We start from the raw sequence: 22,014 nt of genomic DNA, 5'->3' as shown, positions 1-22,014 counted from the left end.
CTTAGGGAAAAGGTAGAGACCAGAGGAAGAAGTCTTTGTTCAACCTTGACTTTCAAAATTGACTTTTGTCAAGCTCACAGGAGCAAAACTTGTTATGTAATTGCAAGAGCCACAGAGTGGAAAGAGAAATTGTTTCCTATGATATTGAAAGCTGACCTTTAAGTATCAATGAGCCCAGCTTGATAAGAAAACAAAGTAAATTGCATATAGAATGTGATGGAAGAGCCCTTCCCTGCTGTACAGGACTGAGAGAAATGCCTTTCTTCATCAAGAGAAGAAATTCAGGGCGAATCAGAGAAGAGAGCAAGAGAGAAAGTCACATGTATCTCTGATCATCACCATGGGGTGGGCTCATAGGGATGGGGGACGGGGGGGGGAACAACAGAAACCTCCCGACAGATTGGAGGATCTGAGGGCAGAATGGGCTTCTGCTCAGCTTCCTGCCTAGAACTCTGGGAGGAAAATTCCTGATGAACGTTCCATGCCAACATATGGCAGGTATGGCAGCACGGAAATGATAGCAAGACAGATCTCTCCAGAACAAGCCCTCCCCGCACCGTGAACACCAGGCTCCCAGCCCATCAGAGGTACTCAGGTGACAGTGAATGCCCTGGCTAGGAACCTGAAGGATTGTCTGAAGACTGGGAATCTCAGGGCTCCCAACAGCACAGGGCCACCATAACAGAGAAAGGAAGAAATACCTGCATATCTGAGTTACGGCCATAAATTTTAAAGCTGGGACACCCCTATCCTGAGACCCAACGTCTTTCAAGAGCAGTTCTCAAGCTTTATAGTATCAGTACCCCTCCTCATACTCTTAAGAAGTATTGAGAGCAGAAATTAACACAACATTGTAAATCAACTATACTTCTATAAAATTTTAAAAAATGTATAGACGACCCCAAAGAACTTTTGCTTGGATGGGACATATCTATACACATTTATTATACTATAAATCAAAATGAAGACCACTTAAAAGTTATTTATTAAACCATTTAAAAATAAAAACAATAAATCCATGATGTGTCAACATAAATAACACATTGCTATGAGAAATAACTGTTATTTTCCAAAAATATAGTAAGAAGAATAGAATTATTTCCCTTTTTTGCAAATTTCTTTAGTGTCTGGCTTTAGAAGTTATCTAGATTTTGATATCTGCTTCTGCAGTTAGTCTATTGCGATATCACACTTTGCACACCTCCCCCCAGAGGCAGGGGAGGAGGAGAGGAAGCACCCACAGAGGAATCGGGGTAGGGGGTGTAAAACTCCCCTCTTCCACTGCCACTGGTCAGCCCGTCCCTTATCAGAGGGACACTGACAAACCCCAGTAAAGCTGAGCTTAGGCCAGGAAGACGCTTTAGTTTCACATTAATTTGGAATTGTTAATATTCTAATGAACTGGACATATTAATTATTAAGCTGTGAAGTTACCAAATGACTTCTTATTTTCTAAGAATAACCCAGAAAGTAGGGGATGGGAGGAAGGAATAAAGCTGTTTCTGATGACATGATAGGACTGACTTGCTTGATATTATAGTGATTATATAGATAAATACGTCTTGCGTGGGACCTTTACGCAATGCCCCAGATTAAGGAAAAGGAAATTTCATTCATGTTAAAAACTCAAAAGATCATAAAACCGTAAGAATGAGACTCTGGATGATATCCTTGATAGGTTACATGAAGACAAGGCTTATACACACTATTATATATAAAACAGATAATCAACAAGGACCAACTGTATAGCAAAGGGAACTCTACTCAATATTCTGTAATAACCTATGGGAAAAGATCTGAAAAAGAATGGATACATGTATATATATGACTGAATCACTTTGCTGTACACCTGAGACTAACACAACATTGTAAATCACTATACTCCAATATAAAATAAAAATTAAATTAAAAAATAAAGACAAGGCTTTAATATATCAGGAGAAGAAAATCCTAAGGAGAGATAGGATAGGAAGGGAGAAGGTAGTGCGGGGACATGTGATTCTTTGTTCTACATGGTCCTGGCCACCATGTGGTACCCCACACACCTCTGGGTAACAGATTCCACCATACGCCAGCAACCAGTGTAGGCACATGGCACAGACCAGACCAATGAAAGTACATTTCTTTAATTTCTAAACTGAGACTTAAAGAGAGAAAATTCCCTCCTTCTCAAGGAATGGACCTTAATGATATGAATCTGGGGCTACCAGTAGCCTTGTCCCACACAATATGGAGAAAGAATACAGGCAGTAGAAAAGAAGAATAATGACAGCTAACATTAATTCAAGGCATTATTCCAAAGCACTTTACATGTGTTAACTCATTTAATCCTCATGTTGTCTCTTCCTGAGCAGGGACTACTGTATGTCCCATCGTTAAGGAGTTTGGCCCTATCCTAAGAAAGAAAAGGAAAAAAAAAAAAAAAGGCATTGAGGCCCCAAGGAAGCATGGTGGCAACTTCAGAGGCATCACTAGAACTCTACTGCAGGGAGGGGACTGGTGAAATTCATTCTGAAGGCTGGGAGACCAGGGAGAAGCATGGTGACATTGTGCCTGGATATTTACCAAATCAGAATTTTTGTCCTATGCTCAAAATTTCAACTGCATAGGGCAACACAGTGGTCCCTTGAGGATTTTGAGTCATTTTCTAATTATTAAAAAACCATATTGAATAATCCACATCATTAATGTTTTAAAAACTATGTAGGCTAATAACTGTCTTTCATCTAGCACTGTGATTATTCTGCCTAGATTATGTTTTAAAAAAATCAGAATCGTGTGCATATAAAATGTATAGCTAAAACAGTAAGTAAATAATAGCAACAAATCAATTATGTCATCACGAAGTGGTGGGACTCTATTTGTTTACAGTTATTTCTTTATATTTCTTTAAATTGTTGATAATTTCTAGTTTTCTATAATGAGCATATATTACCTTTATATTCAGAGCACAGTCCACATAGGCAATTTATAAATATCATAAGCTCATTTTACATATAAATGTATCTATGTGTGTATCTGTGTGTGTGTGTGTGTGTGTGTGTGTGTGTGTGTGTGTGTAGCAAAATTAGTGGAAGAAAGTCACCCTTAATTATTAACAGTGGTAGTGAGTCTAAGTAATTTTTAAATTTCCTTTTACCTTTATGCGTTTTCCTGATTTTCTATAATGAGCATGCATTCCTTTCATAATGGAAAAAATAAAATTTATTCTTTTAAATTCTAAAAGAAGTGGGGCTGGAGGACTCACTTGGAACAGAGAAGCTGCCCAGTCCTGAAAACAAAGCAGCAAATATTACCATCCTCCAGCAGAACCTCCTCTATAAAGGTGCCCCATTACTCATACAGGGGTTGGCTTACATGTGGTAGATTCAAGTACCAATGGGAAGAGTTCTACTGGGCACACACCTTAAGGGGAAGAGTCAGCCATCATCTGCTGTGACCTTTGCTCCCTTTTTCCTTCTTTCCCTGGACTGTGTTTGATGGCTCTCCGATAGGCAGAGTGCATTAGTCCCGCTTGTAATTGGGGAATTGGTAAATCGGGGGTTGTGACAGGGGTCCGGTGGGCAGAGTGAGTGGCAGCTGTTCCCCTTGGAAAGGGCACACACTCTCTGGAGTCCCCCTCACTCCCTGTTTTATCCCTTCTCAGACAATCACTACTGCCTTTGAGAAGACACAATTTCTAGGCTATCTTTAAGGTTAGCCTAATATAGATGTGTTAGATCTATTAGGAGGTAGTGAGGATTATGAAATCAGAGAGCACAAGCCCATCTAAAGGGGACTACACCTCTCACCTCCAGCCAATCACAACAATGGCCATTCTTTAATATGCTAAAAGGTGAAGATACGCTGATTTTTAAATATGGCAATTCATTTAAAATGAAAACACTCTCTGGGCCAATGAGTTCCTGGCTAAACACAACATGTCTGTGAACCAGAGTTTGGTTGGTCAACTAAAAATACAGAAGCTCCAAGTCAAACAGTCAGAGCTGGGTTCCTTACTCTCATACATCCATAGCAGCTCTTAACCACTGATACTGAGTATTAGGGATGGAACCTGAATTCTGACAAATAGTCTTGGCACCAATAAGCAAGTAATGCCTTGAACCAGGGCATGTTAAGAACCCACAGGATCATGGACACGAACTCCTGGATATAAACATCTCCCTTGGAAACTGAAAATTGGGGATGTAATCCCTCTTCCTGGTAGGTCAGGGGATGTAGGTTTTTATAGTAAAAGGTGTGGGCTACATAAGGGGTTATTGAACCCTATGAGCAGAGAGCAATCTATATAAAACTCTGACAAAGTTTACTTCCTAGAGCTGGTCTTGAAATATCATTTTGCTTATTTCCATGATGCCCTTCTCACAGGCCAGTAAAGCTTCCAAAGATTCTGAGCTGGACTGGTCTTTGTTCTCACCGTGTAGCTCTGAGACCCCTGGGAAGCCGTGTCACCAAGAGAAAGTCAGTGTAGCAGTAAATTGAAATCATGTCAAAATTCAGCAGAAAGAGGAAGATGAAATACCAAATCCCAGGCATCTGAATCTCTCCCTCCAACTGTTACTTCTTACCACAAATTCTCAGAGAGAAATACATGCAACAAGAAGAGAGCAAAGAATCATTTATGATTGTCTAGGGCCATGGAGAATTTTAGTGGACTCAGCTGGAACTCATGGAAGACTCTGTTTTCTCTAGTTAAGAGTTAGAGGCAGAATAAGAAAGAGGGGGAGATTCTTCTTAAGTCTAGGGCAGAGTTGGTTTAATCAGAATGCCCAGGTCTTATGAGACCTAGGTGACTCCATTTGAAGGTATGCCCCAGGTCAGCTTACAGTAACCACTGGGGAGAAAGATCTCAAAGGACTTAGGGCCAAATGGAGGGAAAAGATGGCCTCTCATTCTTTTAGAAAAAGAACAACCAAAGGGCCCACATCACAAAGGGGATGGGGCACCCAGCAGGAACCACCTCACACCAGAGGGCCCATATCACAAAGAGGATGAGGAAACCAGAAGGAACCACCTCACAACAAAGGGCCCACATCACAAAGGGTACGAATAACACAGCAGGAACCACCTCACACAAGAGGGCCCACATCACAAAAAGGTGAGGACCTACAAGGGACCACCTCACACCAGAGGGCCCATATCACAAAGGGGATGGAAACCCAGCAGGAACCACCTCACACCAAAGGGCCCACAAAAAAAAAAAAGAAAAGAACAGCTCCAGCCAAGTCTTGTTTATCTAACCCAGTGAGTGACCATGACTCACAGTGTGTAGGTTGGGCATTGGGGGTGGAGGGAAGATAGGAGAGTGCTGTGTAGACAGCCAAGGTGAAACTGAGTTGCTTGGCCCCTCTCCCCTGGGAGAAATCCCTGCCCTTGAGATTTCTCTGGATGTGGGAAGAAAGGGAGATCCTGGGGTTCACTTTGGACCGGGACCAAAAGGGAATTTGGTCAGTCCAGACCGAAGGCCCTCCTCTTTGGATTCTGGATGGGCATAGAGGATGAGAGTTAGTCTAGGAAGTTTCTGTGAGGGTCCATTCCCTCGGAGACCAGATATTCTCCTGTCTTTCTGTTAACTTCAGAACTCAACTCAAGCCTTTGGTCTTGACGTGGGCACTGGTGTCCTTTCCTTGGGAGGAGAGCAATCCAGTGTGAGAGAATTCCCATGGGTTCTGTCTACACCCTCGTGCGCTGCCTCACCGGCCTGCCAAATCGCTTCTGACCCCCGTGAGGACCAGTGAGGTGAGCAGTTCACCCCTCGCAACTATTGTGATTGTCTCTTTGATTTTGCTTTGCTTTCAGAATCTGATGACACAGGTCAAGCCCACACAGTGAAGATTAGGTTTACCCACCAGGCCAACCATCATCCTCTCTTCTATTTCTCCACAGACATTCAGCTTAGCTCTAACTCCAAATGACCTCCTCAGATAGGGCTGCACAATATGTAGCAGAAAACAATCTGGCCCAAGTAAAGAAGCATCTTCAATTCAGAATGCTCGAATTTGTTGCCACCCTATGAGGTTTCACATGATGAACCTTGTTCCCATTAAAAGAGACAAAATCTTCCTGCTTTCATATTTGCCAGGGTGCTCGTTTCCATATTTCCCAGGCACACTCATTTCTAACCCCTTGGAAAGGTCCTCTTGGTGGACTATGTCTGTTATACCCTACAAGTAACTTGGCCCATCTGGCTCTGCATCTCCTGTTAGGAGGAGGGTTGTCATCTAGAGAGTAGAAAAGAACTGAGATCCTCCTCTACCCTGGAGGCAAACGAGAAAAATCAGGAGAGTTACCTTTGCATATGAGAGCAAATAACAATGAGATAAAGAATCAAGGATCTTTTCTCTTCTCCTTAATTCCAGGTACCATGAGATACAGACTTCATCTTGAAATCCCAACTCTTTCCCAGGCCCCTCTTCATCCTACACCCACCTACATGACCAGCTCAGTGGTGAACAGAATTTTCCAGATGTTTGATAATACATGTCCTACTTCATTCCATCATGCAGTCACGACTGAATATATATTTAGAAATTTTTGTAATCCCATCCCACCAGAAGGGTCAGCACCCCAGGCCTCTTAGATGTAAGATTTCCTCTGAAATCAAGAGGACCATATCGGAGAACTAAAGTGAATGCCAAGCCCCAAGAATTCCTGCAATCACAAAAAAAGGAAAGAGCTGAGAAGGTGTGTTTCTGCAGCTTTCCTTGTTCTGCCCACCCGTTTCCTGGGGTGGAAAATGTACAGTTACACTTTATAGGTTATTATAATTAAGCGATGTGCGGAATTTGTTTTTTTTAAAAATAGCTTCATCGACTCTTCACGGCGTATTTTTGTAAGACAAGTCCACGTGAAAAGCAAATGAGGATGGTTATTGTTTAGCATGTTTAATTAAGTATTTCCTTCACCCTTATGGGAATTAAATATTGAATGGTGAATAAACACAGGAAAATGTGCGCATGTTAATTTCTGGTTCGCTGCCTTGATTCAAAAGCAGTGTGAAAAGCAAGGGCTGAGTCTGTGATCTGGAGTCTTTATATAACAAAGCGATTGAAGGGTCACCCCTCTCGTGTCCTATAGGAATTGTTCCAGGAAGAATCCCTTTCGCGTTTTCTCTCCTCAAGTGTCTCCCTGATGGATTCCTTCCCTGTTACCAGTTTACATCTTCATCTCGAAGAAATGTTTCTTTCCCTGCCAGCTGCATCAGTTGTGACTCATATGTAAGAGGGACAGAAAGCACAACTCAGACTGGCTGCCTGGGGAGAGCATGTCTTTGCTCACATCAGTGAAGAGTTCAGTGTAGGGGCTGCAGCTCAAACAGTGTCATCAGCAACTGCTTTCTCTTCTCTATTTCTTGCTCCATTTTCAGATGACCCTTCTCCTCATGGTGCCAAATTGGCCCCATTAGCCCTGTCCTACATCCTCCTAGGTTCAAGTCCATGAGAAACTAGAATGGCATTATTTACCCCAACAGTCACACCAAAGCCTTGGGTCTGACTCTGCTGTTCTGATGGGATCACATGTCCATCATCAGATCGTTGACTGCCAAATGGAATAATCCAATTAGCTTAGGCCAAGTCACACGCTTCAGCCCTAGAGCTGGGAATTGAGCCCTACCCGAAGTACCTGGGCTGGGGGTAGGAGGGTAGAAGGTGGTTCAGGGGGTGGGGGTAGTTCCCCAAAGAAAAAGTGGTGAACCAGAAGAAGGGTGAACAGATGCCGGGAGGAAAACACAAACAAATAGATAAACAAAACCGATGTCCATTAAATCACCTTTCTGCTGGGGGAGCTGTTGTTGTTGTTTTTCTAAATCTAAAAGCTAAAATTGCCTCATGATATCTCATTCCAAATCGTTTGTTATCAATCTGGCACCACTGTCCTTTACAAGGCAGGAAACTACATTTGTCAAAATCTCCTTCACTACATGTTTCTTTCTTCGAGTTTGCCTCGGAATGGAATTCACATGAGATGTGGAAGGTGGGGATGAGAGGGACGCTGTTACACTTGGGTAGAGTTGCCAGATTTCACAAATAAAGATACAAGATACCAGGTGAATTTCAGATAAATAATTCTGGGGTATAAGTATGTCTCATTTCCCCATGCAGCCTTACACGCACCATTTGGGACATACTGATACTAAAGGCTTATTCATTATTTATCTGAAATTCAAATTTAACCAGCATCCTGCGTTTTGTCCGGCAATCTTATTTATCCTGGAGGACATGGTTGCCAGGCTTGGTGCCTTTGCTGACCCTCCAAGAACCCCCTTTTTGTGGTTCTGCAGACATATGCTTTTGGAGATCTCTCCATGGGCTCCTGCTTTGCAGGTTCTGACACATGAACGCTATGGCTTCTTACACGTTGCCATGAACTGATCCACCCCTATATCCAGGCAGCAGATGAAGACAGCATTTTGCCATTTCTAGGTAACTCAGTCACTTCTGATGTCTGTGTAGTGTTCAGGTTTCTTTCCTTTTACTCTTCTCCAGAGGGTTGGAAGTTCCTGAGGGCCTGTATACCTTCCAGCCATCAGGAGAGGGTGGACATCTGTCCTTTGTACCATACACTGTCATCCACCAAGGCCTTTAGGCAATACAGGTACCTATTCTGTTTTCTGCCTCAGCCTGACCTCACAGCTGGCCCTCTAAGCATTTCTGTTCTCCTCCTCCCAACCATTCTACAACGATCTTGGAAACAGTCAGTGCCTATCCCTGAACCTGCTAGGTCAAGGCAGCATTGAAAGGCTGCCCTCTAGTTACTCTCCTTCAAACCTGCCCTCATCCACTGCTGCTCTAACTCCAGGCACCAGGTTGGATAAGGGCTTCTCCACGTGTGTGCAGTTTCCCATGTCTTCCCTGGGGAGCCAGGCTCAAGTGTCCCTTCTCCTGGACACCCAAGTATGTCTGTAGTAGCTGTCATGTCATCCCCTACCCTGAACTCTCCTGAAATTGTCAAGAACTCTACAGTCATAGCCAAGTGGTCCTCTACTTTGCCTCCCCAGCCTCATCCTCCCCATCCTAGAAAGAGTTCTTATTCTTCCTTTTAAGGAAATATGCTTATCAGATCGCCAAGCGCTCTGATCCACCTACAGCCTAGCATTTACATTCTAACCTCTTCATACTCCAGACTCTGCCCTGTATATTCAAAGCCAAGCTCTTGGAATTAAACCAAAAAAGCAACACAACATAAACCTTTTCTCTCTCTTAAGTGCTTGGCTCTTACAATAAAAAAAAAAGAAATAGCTTGGTTTTCACCGCTATTGTCTCTGTTCTGTATTTAAAAACTGCTGAGAAATTCAATGGACTGTTTCAGGCTGTAGCCACACTCCCAAGGCATTTCATGTCAATAAGCCACCGCGTAAAGAGCCACAGGGCAACATCCAAACATATAGGAATGGAAAACCTCAATTAGTATTTCAAAATGCATCCCCTACTTGTAATTGTTAGCACACTCGATTGGTTTACATTACCAGAAAACCAGACCAGAGAGTGCAAATGGAAAATAAGTAACAGTCAAAGATTCCATAGAACAACCTGTCCTGCTGTGAAGAAACACGTCATTATGAGAACCAAATGGGCTCTCATAATTTCAGGCAAAAATCAATTTAATGGGACATTACCTATTATCCTAAAACATTTTTTTAAATCACAAAAATAAAAAGGGAGAAAAAATTCCTTAAACAATCATGTGGTTTCAAAATGTTACCTACAAAGGAACAAAAATCAAGCTCGCTTCACACTTCTCTCCAACACTGCATTTCAGAAAACAGTGGAACAGTTTTTACAGACCTTTGAGAAGAACACAGGTATTATCCTAAAATGTTATATCTCCCTAGCTTTGGGCTGGAGATATGGGTTTGAGGGCCATTAGTATAAAGGAAAGAATTGCTGCCTTGGATGGGTGAGTTCATCCAAGGAGAGATTTTAAAGTGAGAGGACCAGAAACTCTGAGAGATGTCCAAGCAACACTTATATGGAAAGGATGGGCAAAAAGGGAGTAGTCGGAGAATGAGAGGAAGTGACCGAGAGGAGGACACTTGTCATGGAAGCTAAGAGACTAGTGAATCTGGAATCTCCTGGGTTGAACAGAGCCAAGAAGTAAAGTAAGATAGGGCTGATAAGAAAGAAGTCACCAGTAATAGACCTAATATAAAATTTGTAAAATTGTTCAATCACCATTTTAAAGATATTTGATGTGTAATTTTAGAAATCTAATGAATTATTAGCATTTATTCCCAGTAACTGAAACGAACTCCCCACAACACTCAAGAGTGTAAGAAATGACACATCCTTTTTTCTTTTTTATAATTGTGAAGTATATCATACATACAAAGAAGTAAAGAATATATATGTACAGTTTAAGATGAATGATAAAATGAAAATAACCTGGCTTATGCCAGGTTATTTCTTAACCCCATAACCTGGCTTATGCCAGGTTATTTCTTAACCCCATAACCTGGCATAAGCCAGGTTAAGAAATAAAACATTACCAGGGGCTCCCGTGTGCCCCTCACCATACCATGCCTCTCTGTCCCCAACAAGAAGGGATCAAAATCTGAATTTCGTGATAATCACCCACTTACTTTTCTCTAGATGACTACATATGTATATCTGCCTGAAAAAAATATTCTTTGTTTCATTTGGTTTGAAACTTCTAATAAATGTACTCTAATGTACTCATCTGTAACTTGCCTTTTTTGTACATTATGCTTTTGAGATTCATCCTGTTGATGCATACAACTACAGTCCTTTCATTTTCACTGCTGTATAGTATTGTATTCTATGAATAGTATATACCATAATTTATTTATCCATTCTATCACGGATGAACACTTGGTTTGTTTCCCATAATTTTGCTATTATGCAAAATGTAACAATCAATATTCTTACGTGTATCTCCGGGATGGAGCCCCAAGTAGCCTGGACTCTCCTTCTACACATGTATCCAATATATCTGCCCATGAGTGTCTGACATCATCACTTAGGGCATTCAAGGTGGCTGAGAGGAGACCATTCTAACAATGCATGCATGTTCTTTGAATTAAAAGTTCATCATTATTTTCAAGTATTTGATACAGAAAGGTTGATTTAGATTCAATATCCATTAGCAGCATCCCAAGAAATCTCAACATAACGTTTGTCAAGGAAGAAAAGAAGAGCTGTTAAGATTCTGTAAATATAATGCCAACTGCTCACTTTTGAATAATTGTAAAAGGCTTTCAATTTTGCACTACCTGCTCGTGTGAACACAACTTGTCAATGATGACTATCCAGAATTTAAAGAGATCGTTATTTACAAGTGTTGAACAGGAATTATGCCTAGTCATTTCAAGCAAAAAATCTGATATACAAAATGCAATGCTCATGGAAGCAAGTTCAAGTTTCTAATTTAAAAAATGGCAACAATTACACAAATTTCATATCTTCCTTAACACCTCTTGCAGTAGCCAGCCTCTCAGAGAGCACCCAAGGATTCTTCTTCCCTGGTGTTCACATCCTGGTGTAGTTCTCTTTCACAATGAATAAGGTGAACGTCTGTAACTAATGGGATTTTTGCAGAAATGACAGTGTGACCTCCAAGGCTAGGTCATAACAGACATTGGGGCTTGTCTTGCTCTCAGATCACCTGGTCTAGGGGAAGGCAGCCAGGGTATTATGAAGACATTTAAGCACCCAATGGAGAGCTCCACATGCTGAGGAACTGAAGCCTCCTGCTGACAGTCAGCACTGACTTGCCAGCCACATTAATGAGCTACCTTGGAAGTGGTTCCTCCAATCCCAGTCAAGCTTTCAGATGATGTAGCCCCTGATAACATCTTGTCTGAAACATTATGAGATATCATGAGCCAGAACCACCCAGCTAAACTGCTCCCATCTTCCTGACCCACCATAAACTATATGAGATAATAAATGTCCATTGCTATTTTAAGCTGCTACCTTTTGGGGTAATTTGTTACACAGCAATAGATAACTAATACACTTGTAACTTTTATTTTTCATACCATAATTACACAATAGAAAGACAATGTCAGCTGTTTTCAATAAGTCCCATATAGATGCCTCCCAAATCTCTTTCTACAATGGAGATTAAGGTGTGGTGCTGGAGAAAAAAAAGCAAAAGCTGACATTGCCAGTGTCCAGTAGCCTTCACTCTCAGACACCTTCAAGTCATCTCCACAGGCTCCTGTGTTTCTATGTTGCGGCAAAGGGACAAAGAGGATGTAGGGCAAATAGGTCATGGTGGGGGTGGCAAAAACTGTATTTGAAGAGTTTACAGGAACTTAATGGCCCTGAATTCACTCTATACACAAAATACGAGCAGGATTGACACATCTGGAACCCCCAAGCACTAAAACGATAAAGATGCCTTCCTATATGCAAAATAAAAACTCTGCAAAACTAGGATATGTGTAAGAAGCCCCCAACATTTCTATTTTTCCCTGATGCTTTTTTGAAATGTCAACTATCAAATCCATCTTAAAAATTGTTTTAGTGCCTCTGCTTTGTCCCTTTACTCATAGTTGGTCTGCCTACTGTTTAATCCAGAACTGACAAAACACTCTCTACAAACATAAAGATTCATGTTGTAAGGTGGACACTCTTCATCACAGCACCTCCAGTTATTATTAAATCAATCATTTTACCTCCTAGCTACTGGCTTTTCCTGAGGGGCTCTTATTAGCTAAGCTGCCTTTAATAAGTGCTTATTCTGTTAATATTCCTTTGAAGCCCATTCTAAATGTTCTTTTTACCCAGAAACTCTGCAGTCTCTGATTGGTGACTAAAATCAGGGTGGTAGGGCAGAGAGGAGCTCATTTCAGAACTGCAGGCCTCCTGCTGCCCGAATTGTCCCTTTCCTTGTCCCATTCTCACCTTACATGCATGCAAAGGGCCAAGCTATTTATATCCTGAGCATGGAGAAGGACTCAGCAGGTGACAAATGCTAATTTCTGAGGTCAGGAAAGGTGCTTCACATTATCCCTTTTTGAAGACAAGATGCAGACAAAGGGCAGGACAGGGAGGCTCTGAACATCCTACATATTGAATAGTGCTTTGCTGCATTTAAGAACTCATTGCTGCCATACTCATGGAAATCAGTGATCTCATAGTTTTAGCCCCCATTTTTCAGATTAAGCACACACTCAAGGCATGGACAAAGCAGGCCAGTAAAACTATTTTATTTTCTTATAATTGATATTAAAATTATGAAGCTAAGCTGTCTAATATGACAGCTACTAGCCACATGTGACTATTTAATTTTAAATTAATTAAAATGAAAAATCCAGTTCCCTAGTAGCACAGCACATTCTAAATGCTCAATAGCCACTGTTATAAAATATTTCAGTTATCATGAAAAAGAAATAAAAATTTGATTGGGGGGGCTTCCCTGGTGGCGCACTGGTTGAAAGTCCGCCTGCCGATGCAGGGGACACGGGTTCGTGCCCCGGTCCGGGAGGATCCCACATGCCGCGGAGCAGCTGGGCTCGTGAGCCATGGCCACTGAGCCTGCGCATCCGGAGCCTGTGCTCCGCAACGGGAGAGGCCACAACAGTGAGAGGCCCGCGTACCGCAAAAAAAAAAAAAAAAAAAAAAAAAAAAAAAAAAATTTGATTGATTTCTCTTACATGTATTTTGTGATTTGATATTGTTTTTAACTTTGAATTACACATTTTGGGAGTAGGTGGGAGAACCATAATACTTTCAGTGTCTGGACACCTCTAAAGAATTTAATGTGACCTTAGCCAGCACGCTCCTTAGCAGCATTTATATCCTTGATCTCCCCTCCATGCGCCTCATCCATAAGCATGGCCCCGAACAGTCACCCACGAGCACCTCTAATCCAGGAGTTCAGACGCGAAACCTGAGCCTCTGCTGGTTTCCCAGCAACAGCGACGCGACCCCGCCCCTTACCCCGCCTTGCCTCTCCTACCTTATTGGACCGGAGTGGGCGGGAACAGTAGTCAAGTGTCCAGTAGGAGGGGAGCGGAGGCGGGAGCCCTGGCCGCGTCCCGGTCGCCCGGGAAACCTCTGCAGGCAGGTTCGCGCGCGATGCCGAGCGCTGAGGAGCTTCCCGCGCTGGCTGAGGAGAACGCGGACTGGGAGCCCGGCGCCGACCCGCGGCTGCGACTCCTGGGGGCCTACGTGGCCCGGAGCCTGCGGCCGGCTGCGGGCGCATGGGAGCGCTGCGCGGGCTCGGCCGAGGCGAGGCAACTGCTGCACGCCTTCCTGGGCCGCGGGGCCGCGGAGGGGCCGCGGCCGCTGCTGGTGGTGCGGCCCGGGCCCGCGGGCCTGGCGGTGCGCGCGGGGCTGGACGCGGGACCCGAGGCCGGCGCGCCTCGTGCTAAGGGGCTTTTTTGCCTGCGCACCAGGCCCGAGCCGCCGGGGCCCGACAGCCTCCGCGGAGCAGTGCTGTGCGGGGACCTGCCCGCCAAGCCGCTGGAGCATCTGGTCGCGCTCTTCTCCGAGGTGAGGGTGGGTCGGTGGCCCCGCACTGGCTGCGCTGGAGGAGGAGGCGGGGCCGGCGGGGCGGGGCCATGGGAGAGGAGACTGGAGCTGAGCTCAAGGAGTTAAGAATAAAGTGGGATGGGCCGGCTGGCCGAGCTGGCGGGAAACTAGGACCCTGGGCTGCCCCCTGAGATGTGGAGGCGAGCCGTGAAATGGCAGCTGCGGGGAATCTGAGCAGGGGCTGGGTCCGAGTCGGGCCATCGCGGGGGACTTGCTTCATTCCTGGTCTGCGTTCAGGCCAAAGTCAAGGCGAGGCTAGATTCTTAAGAGGGCCTGGGTCCTGACCTCTTTTTGAGGCGCCGTTTCTGAATCCCCCCTGTAAGCTGGCATTGCAAAAGCCCGGGAGTGGGGGCTTGCCTGGTGGCGCAGTGGTTAAGAGTCCGCCTGCCGATGCTGGGGACACGGGTTCGTGCCCCGGTCCGGGAAGATCCCACATGCCGCGGAGCGGCGGGGCCCGTGAGCCATGGCCGCTGAGCCTGCGCGTCTGGAGCCTGTGCACCGCGATGAAGAGTGGACCCCGCTCGCCTCACCTAGAGAAAGCCCTCGCACAGAAACGAAGACCCAACACAGCCAAATAAATAAATTTATTTTTTAAAAAGCCCGGGAGTGGTGGACCCGGGGGCATTTCCTATGGGTCAGTGAAGGAGGTGAAGGGCTCTCCACGCTCTTTACTTCTGGAGAAGAGTTAAAAAGGAGAGGTGGCTTGGTTTTGATTTTCGTGTCCTTCATGAACCAGAGGTCACCCCTGTGCCCAGGTAAGAAGTTGAGGCACCCAGTTGGAAATGTCCAGCAGGCGTTTGGAGGGGCCGGCCTGTAGCGCAGGAAGGAAGGTCTCCCCGTATGTGGATTATGGAGTGCTTTGGTGACGCCACAGCAGAAGCCTCCGGAGTGCAGGGGTGCCCGGGAGAGATTCTTGGGACCCTGAGACCTTTCTGGAATAGGAGTGAACGTCCCTGGAAGTTGGGTGCGTGTGCTCCTGGAGGCTTGATGCCCTGCTGTGTGATGTTTCCAGTCACAGGCGCTGTGGGGAACACCAGAGAAATAAAGACAAGATCCCACCTGTGAAATTCACTATATATATAGCATCTTCAAAGCTAGTGTGACTGAGGTGGAGACAGACCTTACCTAAAGTTGGCACCAGTGCTAGCATTGGGTCCTGGAGGCTCCCTGCTGCATCAGGTGTTAGGCCTTTGGTTGCTTCATGAGGAGGCTTTGGGGAGGGGGAGTTCCAGAGAAGGGTCTGGGGTGACAGAGGAGCTCTAGGGGACCCAGGGAAGCTAGGTTTCTCAGTAGATATGGAAGTATTTCAGTATTTTAATAACCGAATGGCTTTACTGCTGTGTGTTGTCTGAACACCATCCCTGCAGGAATCCAAGCTTGGATCAAATTCCCTCATGAAAGGGGATGATAGGAAGAAGTGCTTGAAAACAAACTTATGGTTACCAAAGGGGAAAGGGGGGGAGGGATAAATTGGGAGATTGGGGTTCACAGATACACACCACTCTATATAAAATAACCAACAAGGACCTACTGTGTAGCACAGGGAACTGTACTCAATATCTTGTAATAACCTATAATGGAGAAGAATCTAAGAAAGAATATATATATAACTGAATCACTTTGCTGTACACCTGAAATTAACACACTGTAAATCAACTATATCTTAACAAAATTTTTTTTTAAACTTTAAAAAATTTTAAAAAAGAAAATAAGATAAACAAAATGTGAAATAGGTGAATAGATTTTAATTTACAGAATAAAGACAACGTTTATTGATATGGAAAACAAAAAGTGCTGTTGGGTTCAGAGGACAGACATATGCGTGTGGTCTGAGAGCCCTGCTTCACCTCCAGCTCTGAACTGGCTCCTGAACAAGGAGAAGGATTAGAATAAATAGAGAGCAGGGTAACTTTCAAGGTCTGGGGAGCAGACTGAACAAACGTTCCGAGATGGAGCTACACCTAGTGTACGTAGAGGGCAGTGGGTCCATCTCAGAGTGGCGTCATGGCCAAGGCAAGGCAGTTCAGCGAGTGAAAGTAATTGTAAAACACCTCAGACTCTTAAATGTTCAAGAATTTTTATCGGTGCTTTGAAAGAGGCTGGAAACAAACTGAATGTTCATCCGTAGGGGACTGGGTGAACGAATTAAGGTCCATCTATAATTAAAAGTAATGATTGATAATGGAACCGTTCTTAAGATAATTTTATTTTTATGGTGGCATAAAAAACCCACATAAAATTCACTCTCCCAGCAATTTCCAAGCGTACAGCACAACACTGTCAACCTCATGCACATCATTGCGTGGCAGATCCCCAGAACCATCCCCCCACCCTGCATGGTTGAAACTCTACACTCACTGAACAACTCCCACCTGTGCCTCCCTCAGCCCCTGGCAGCCACATTCTACTTTCTGTGTCTATGAATTTGACCACTCTTGGTACCTCATGTAAGTGGAATCATGACATATTTGTCTTTTTGTGACTGGCTTACTTCACTCAGCACAATGTCCTCAAAGAGGTTCATTCTCAAGGTAGCATGTGACAGAATTTCCTTCCTTTTTAAGACTGAATAGTATTCCATTGTATGTATATATACCACATTTTCTTTATCCCATTCATCCATGGATGGACATTTAGGTTCCTTTCACCTCTTGGCTATTGTGGATAATGCTGCAATTTAAGATAATTTTTCTTAAAGGTTTAGAACTGTACCGTTTCTGCTAAAAAAGAGAAAGGAGGGAGGGAGGAAAAACATTCATTTACAGAGTAATCCACAGGCCCAAGGAACTGGGCGACTCAGGGAGGTACAGGGGTAGGTAGCTTCTAACTGTCATGCTTTTGTACTTTAAAAATTTGCACCACGTAAATGTGTTACCTGTTTTAAAAACCTAATAATAAAATAATAAATAAATAAATATAATAAATATTAATAAATAAATAAAAATAAAACAATTTATTTTTAAAATACCTCGAGGCCTTTACTTGCATTTCTCAAAAGCTCTAACAGCAATTCTTGGGCCATGCAACCACTGCCGTCCCATCCGCTTTTTTCACACACCCTGAAGCTGATCCAGAGCCACTTCGGGGCCCTGCACCCCTCCCACTCATGGACCCTCCCACTCATGGATCAGCCCCTGGCTGCGTGCTCACCTGGTCCTAACTAAAGCCAAAATATCCCACCTGGATGAGAAAAGTATTCTTTGTTGGCGGGGGTGGGGTGTGGGGGGGTGATATTAACGATATTAACGATAGGATATAACGATAATGATATTAACGAAGGAATGAAGCTATAAATTTTAACTTTTCTGTCCCATTACACTAGCACAAGGTAAATTATGCATCCAGGAAATGTTTCCAAGGGAGAATTGACAGAATTTAGAAACCAGCCCTCCTGCTCCCTTTCTTCCTCCTCCCAGTCCCTTCATTCACTGCTGCCAGGTTCCTTTTCCTAGAGCTCTGGAACTTGGATGCTGTTTTGAAGTTTGGGGTTTGGGAGAGGGAGTGTCACCCACCCTTTCTAATCAGGTGTCCAGTCGGGTGGACCCCCAACTGGGTCCTTACGTTGCCCAGTGCCAGCTGGTGCCAAATGAAGGAAACCAGGTCCAGCAGAGCAGAAACTTTATTCTTTAATCAAGGAATGGAGAAGGAGGAAGCTCCTGCTCTGAAAACGCCACCTTCTCCCCGGGTGAGGAGAGGGGTGTCTTGTACAGAGCCCGGTGAACAGCAAGGGCGGGGCGGGGCGGGGCAGGAGGAGCGGGCATGCGCAGAACCTCCGTGCGTGCGTCGGGAGCGCCTCTCCTCGAGCGTCGCGACGCCTCTGCGTGTGCATGCCCTGTCGCCATCTTGGACCATTCGGCTCTCCTCAGGTACTGCGGTTTTCCTTCCTTGCTGTTTCCGTAGCCTCAGCCTTAGTTTCCCTTAAGCCAGTGCAGCGGTGGGCGTAGGTAGATGGGTTGTTGAGGGCAGAAGAAGGGAGGCTGTAGGTTTGTTTCCGGTAAAAGTGTGGGTCCTTTTCCCCGTGAGAGGAGCATGGGATTTGGAGTCTGGGGGACCCGGGTTCCAGTGCTGGTTCTGTCGCGTTCGGTGGGGATGGTGTGAGCGCGCTAGCTCACCTCTGTCAGGATCGAAGCACCTTGTAGCTTGTGAAATTTAAAATAACCGATCAGGACGCTTGGAATAGAGTGTGTTAGCATCACAGAGGGCAAGCCTGTAGTGCTCGTCGCACGGCAGGCTGGTAAATCGAGAGAGGAGGTGTTGGGGCAAAGAATAGTGGCTTTAATCGGAATGCCAGCAGCCCAAAAAGATGGTGGGCTGGTAGAACCATCTTCCCTGAGGTAGAATTCAAGCTTCTTTTGTACTGAAGGCGGGGAGGAGGTGTGGCTGGTATTACAAACTTCTTGCAGCTGTTCACAAAGGTCTGGTCACAGTGTAAACCTCCAACAGGACAATTGTTATTCTCTGTTCTGCAACTTTTTGTTGACACCTTTAAAGGTCAAGCCTGGGAGGCAAAACCTTGGGAATAGGCTGTCATGTGTGTTTCAGGCTCTAGGCAACATCCTTTTACAGAGATGCAGAGTCAGCGTGATTAAGACAGGAAACAAAGCACAACGGTTAGAGCTAAAGGAATAGATACAACGTGGAGTCAGGTTGGTTCTCTGTTAGCATTAGTTGTAGGTTTTCCCTAAAGGACAAGAATTACCGTGACTCTACATCCCCCTTAAAAGCTTCCTCACTTCCTGTCACCCACCCTTGTCACTTTGCTCTAACCCAAACTCATCTCTCCCCAAAGACTCAGCCTTTCTGCTTCTGAGGTGAGACAGGCATCCTTGCTCCTCTTTGCTCCTTCTCGATTCAAGTGGAAAACAGTCCAGTTTGAATCTGATGCCTTTAGACAAAGCCACCGTCTCCCCCCATTGCTGTGTCATAAATTGATAGCACTGCCCTCATTTCCCCACGGTTGGGTTCCTGCTCGCTGTGACTCTCCCCCAGCGTTGCTCCCGTCTTAACACGTGGCTCTTTCAATAGACACATAAGTGATCCTTCATCAACCCGGCCTCTGGGCCCCTTGAACCGTCCTCCTCCGCTGACCTCGCCCTTCCTATCTTAACCACCCCTTCCCGTGCTGTTCCCAGTCCTTGCATTACCAGACCACACCCTGGTGATCCAATTCCAGGCACCTCTTTCTCTGACCCTGCTCCTGTCTTTCCGGCTCACTCTCCCCAGCAGCCCCCTACCACAAGCCTGTGACCCTGCTGGGACCTGCAGTCCGTTGATCCTGCCACCTGCCCTCTGTCCATCCTCCACACCCACGTCCTTCCCCCCTTACCCAGCTCAAGTGCTCCATCATTATCATCACGGCCTCTGTCTCGCTTTGTCGTACGTCTTTGGCAAAACCATAAATCTGGTGAACTCCAACTCCCTGCCTACCGTATACCCGCCCTCGTGAAGCTGAGCAGAAATGTCTAGACTTCGTGTCTAGTCTTGCTATGTCCTATCCTTTTCCTCACTCGTCAGGCTCCTACCCCCACATCGCATGGAAAAGAAAGAGTTGTCAACGTCACCAGTGACCTCTACTTGTCTGAATCACATGGCCATGTTTCAGTCTTTTTCCTGCTTGACCTGTGAGCAGCCTTTGGCACAGCTCATGGTGACCCTGTCCTCCTGGAAGCACTTTCTTCACTTGGCTTTCAGGTCACCAGTCTTCTGGTTTCCTCCTCTCACCATCGCCATTTCTTCTATTTCCCCTGTTGGTACCACCCCCGCTTCTTGCTAACTTGCTAACATTGGAAAGCCCTTAGGCTCATTCCTTGGGCATCTCCTCTGTATATACTCAGTTCCTTGGGGGGCACTCATTCCCTTTCAGAATCTTATGAATCATCTCATCTACCTCTACCAGCTTTGTTACCTCCAGACTTTTCTTCTCTGAGCTCCCAACTGCCAAATCCGACGCCTATTCAGTGTCCCCACTTAGAAGTTCAGTAGATTTATCAAATTCTAACGTGTCCAAGAACCTACTCCCAATTCTTCCCACAAGAACTTAACTCCACCGTTATTCTTCCCCACGTCAGCTATGGCGGTTCCCTTCTTCCTGTTGGCCAAGTCCCAAACCTTGGAATCATCCTGACTCCTTTTTACTCACACGACTAATCCATTAAGAAATCATTTTGGCTGAGCCTTCAAAATTTATGTAGAATTGGACCATTTCTTACTATCTCCTCTACTCTGCCCTGTGCCAAGCCACTCTCTTCTGTACTATAGCAATAACTTGCTAGCCAATCTCTTTTTCCACTTTTGCCCCCAAGAGTCTATTCTCAACTCAGTAGCTGGAGCGATCCTATTAAAAAAGATGTCAGACCATGTTGGTCCTTTGCTCACAACCCTTCAATGATTTACATTCCTCAGAGTAAAAATCAAAATCCCACAGGCAGGGCTGCATGTGATCTGACCCCTTTTACTCACCCCTACTCTTCTTGCCAATCCTGTCCCAGTTTCACTGACCTCCACACTGCTCCTTGATCACACTAGGCATGCTCCCACCTCAGGGCCTTTGCACTGGCTGTTCCTTCTACCCTCAATATACTTCCCCCAAGGGTCTGCACAACACTCTCCCTATCTTCCCCAGTCTTTGTTCAGATGTTACCTTCTCCATGAGATCTGCACCAATCACTCTATTTACCATTACATCACTTCCAGCCCACCTGTTTCATTTTTTTTCACAGAACTTATGGTTTACTGACTGTCTCTTCCCTAGAATATAAACTTCATCAAGTCAGGAATCTTCATCTGTTTTGTTCACTGATGTACCTTCCAAGCACCTAGAACAGTGCTAGCATGTGGTAGACTCTTGATAGATATTCATTGAGAATATTCATTTCATAGAAGGTTCATATTCACTATTTTTCTATCACTGAAAGCCCTCCAAAATGCACCCAAGCCCACCTGCCACTTTTTATTCAGACAGCATATATTTCAGTTATTCTCTGAACCTCTATTGAGTGCTTCCTGTATGCCAGACCCTAGGGAGGACTGTGGGTATAAGATACAGTCCCTGCCTTTCAGATCCTAGAAAAATTCTTGTTCATCCCCTCTGCCCTGTTAGGCCTCCTGCCATGGGTCCAAGGGGTCCTTTCTTAACATGAATGTGAGTAGAGCTCAATTTGTGACATTTTATCTCTCGGCACCCCCTGTTCACCTGCTGTTGTAAGTTCTCAGTTTAGTGATTGCTTCCAGACAGACCAGGCAAGGATCATTCTCTTGGCTTCATATGCTGGGTCCAGGCCTTCTATCTCATAGCCACATGGACTCACTGGTCGTATATGGAAACCAACCAACCATTTAAGTCCGTGTTTTCTTTTCAGTCTTTGCTAGGCAGCTCCTTATCACATTTCCTGATCATCTGTTTTTCTTTCTAGTATTCCCTTTCTATTAGTTGTGAACTTTTGACAGGCAGAGGTTCCTAGTGAGTTGCATGAATTACAGCTTTTTAAGTTGCTAATGGTAGAAACCTCAATTT

The 22,014-nt window shown here is 44.8% G+C and overlaps 1 protein-coding gene across 1 annotated transcript in view; it reads left to right on the top strand.

The window, feature by feature from the left end:
• The first annotated feature begins 14,045 nt into the window (after positions 1-14,045).
• DNAH9 (dynein axonemal heavy chain 9) overlaps positions 14,046-22,014 on the top strand; it is a 300,225-nt gene continuing 292,256 nt past the window's right edge. The window contains exon 1 of the mRNA XM_067716537.1: positions 14,046-14,462. Coding sequence (XP_067572638.1) covers positions 14,046-14,462 — 417 coding nt within the window. The remainder of the gene's footprint in view (positions 14,463-22,014) is intronic.

Source organism: Pseudorca crassidens, chromosome 19, assembly GCF_039906515.1.
Source record: "Pseudorca crassidens isolate mPseCra1 chromosome 19, mPseCra1.hap1, whole genome shotgun sequence".
In the NCBI taxonomy this organism is placed as follows: domain Eukaryota; kingdom Metazoa; phylum Chordata; class Mammalia; order Artiodactyla; family Delphinidae; genus Pseudorca; species Pseudorca crassidens.
The sequence above is the reverse complement of the archived record's forward strand: the minus strand, read 5'-3'. Positions and strand labels throughout refer to the sequence as shown.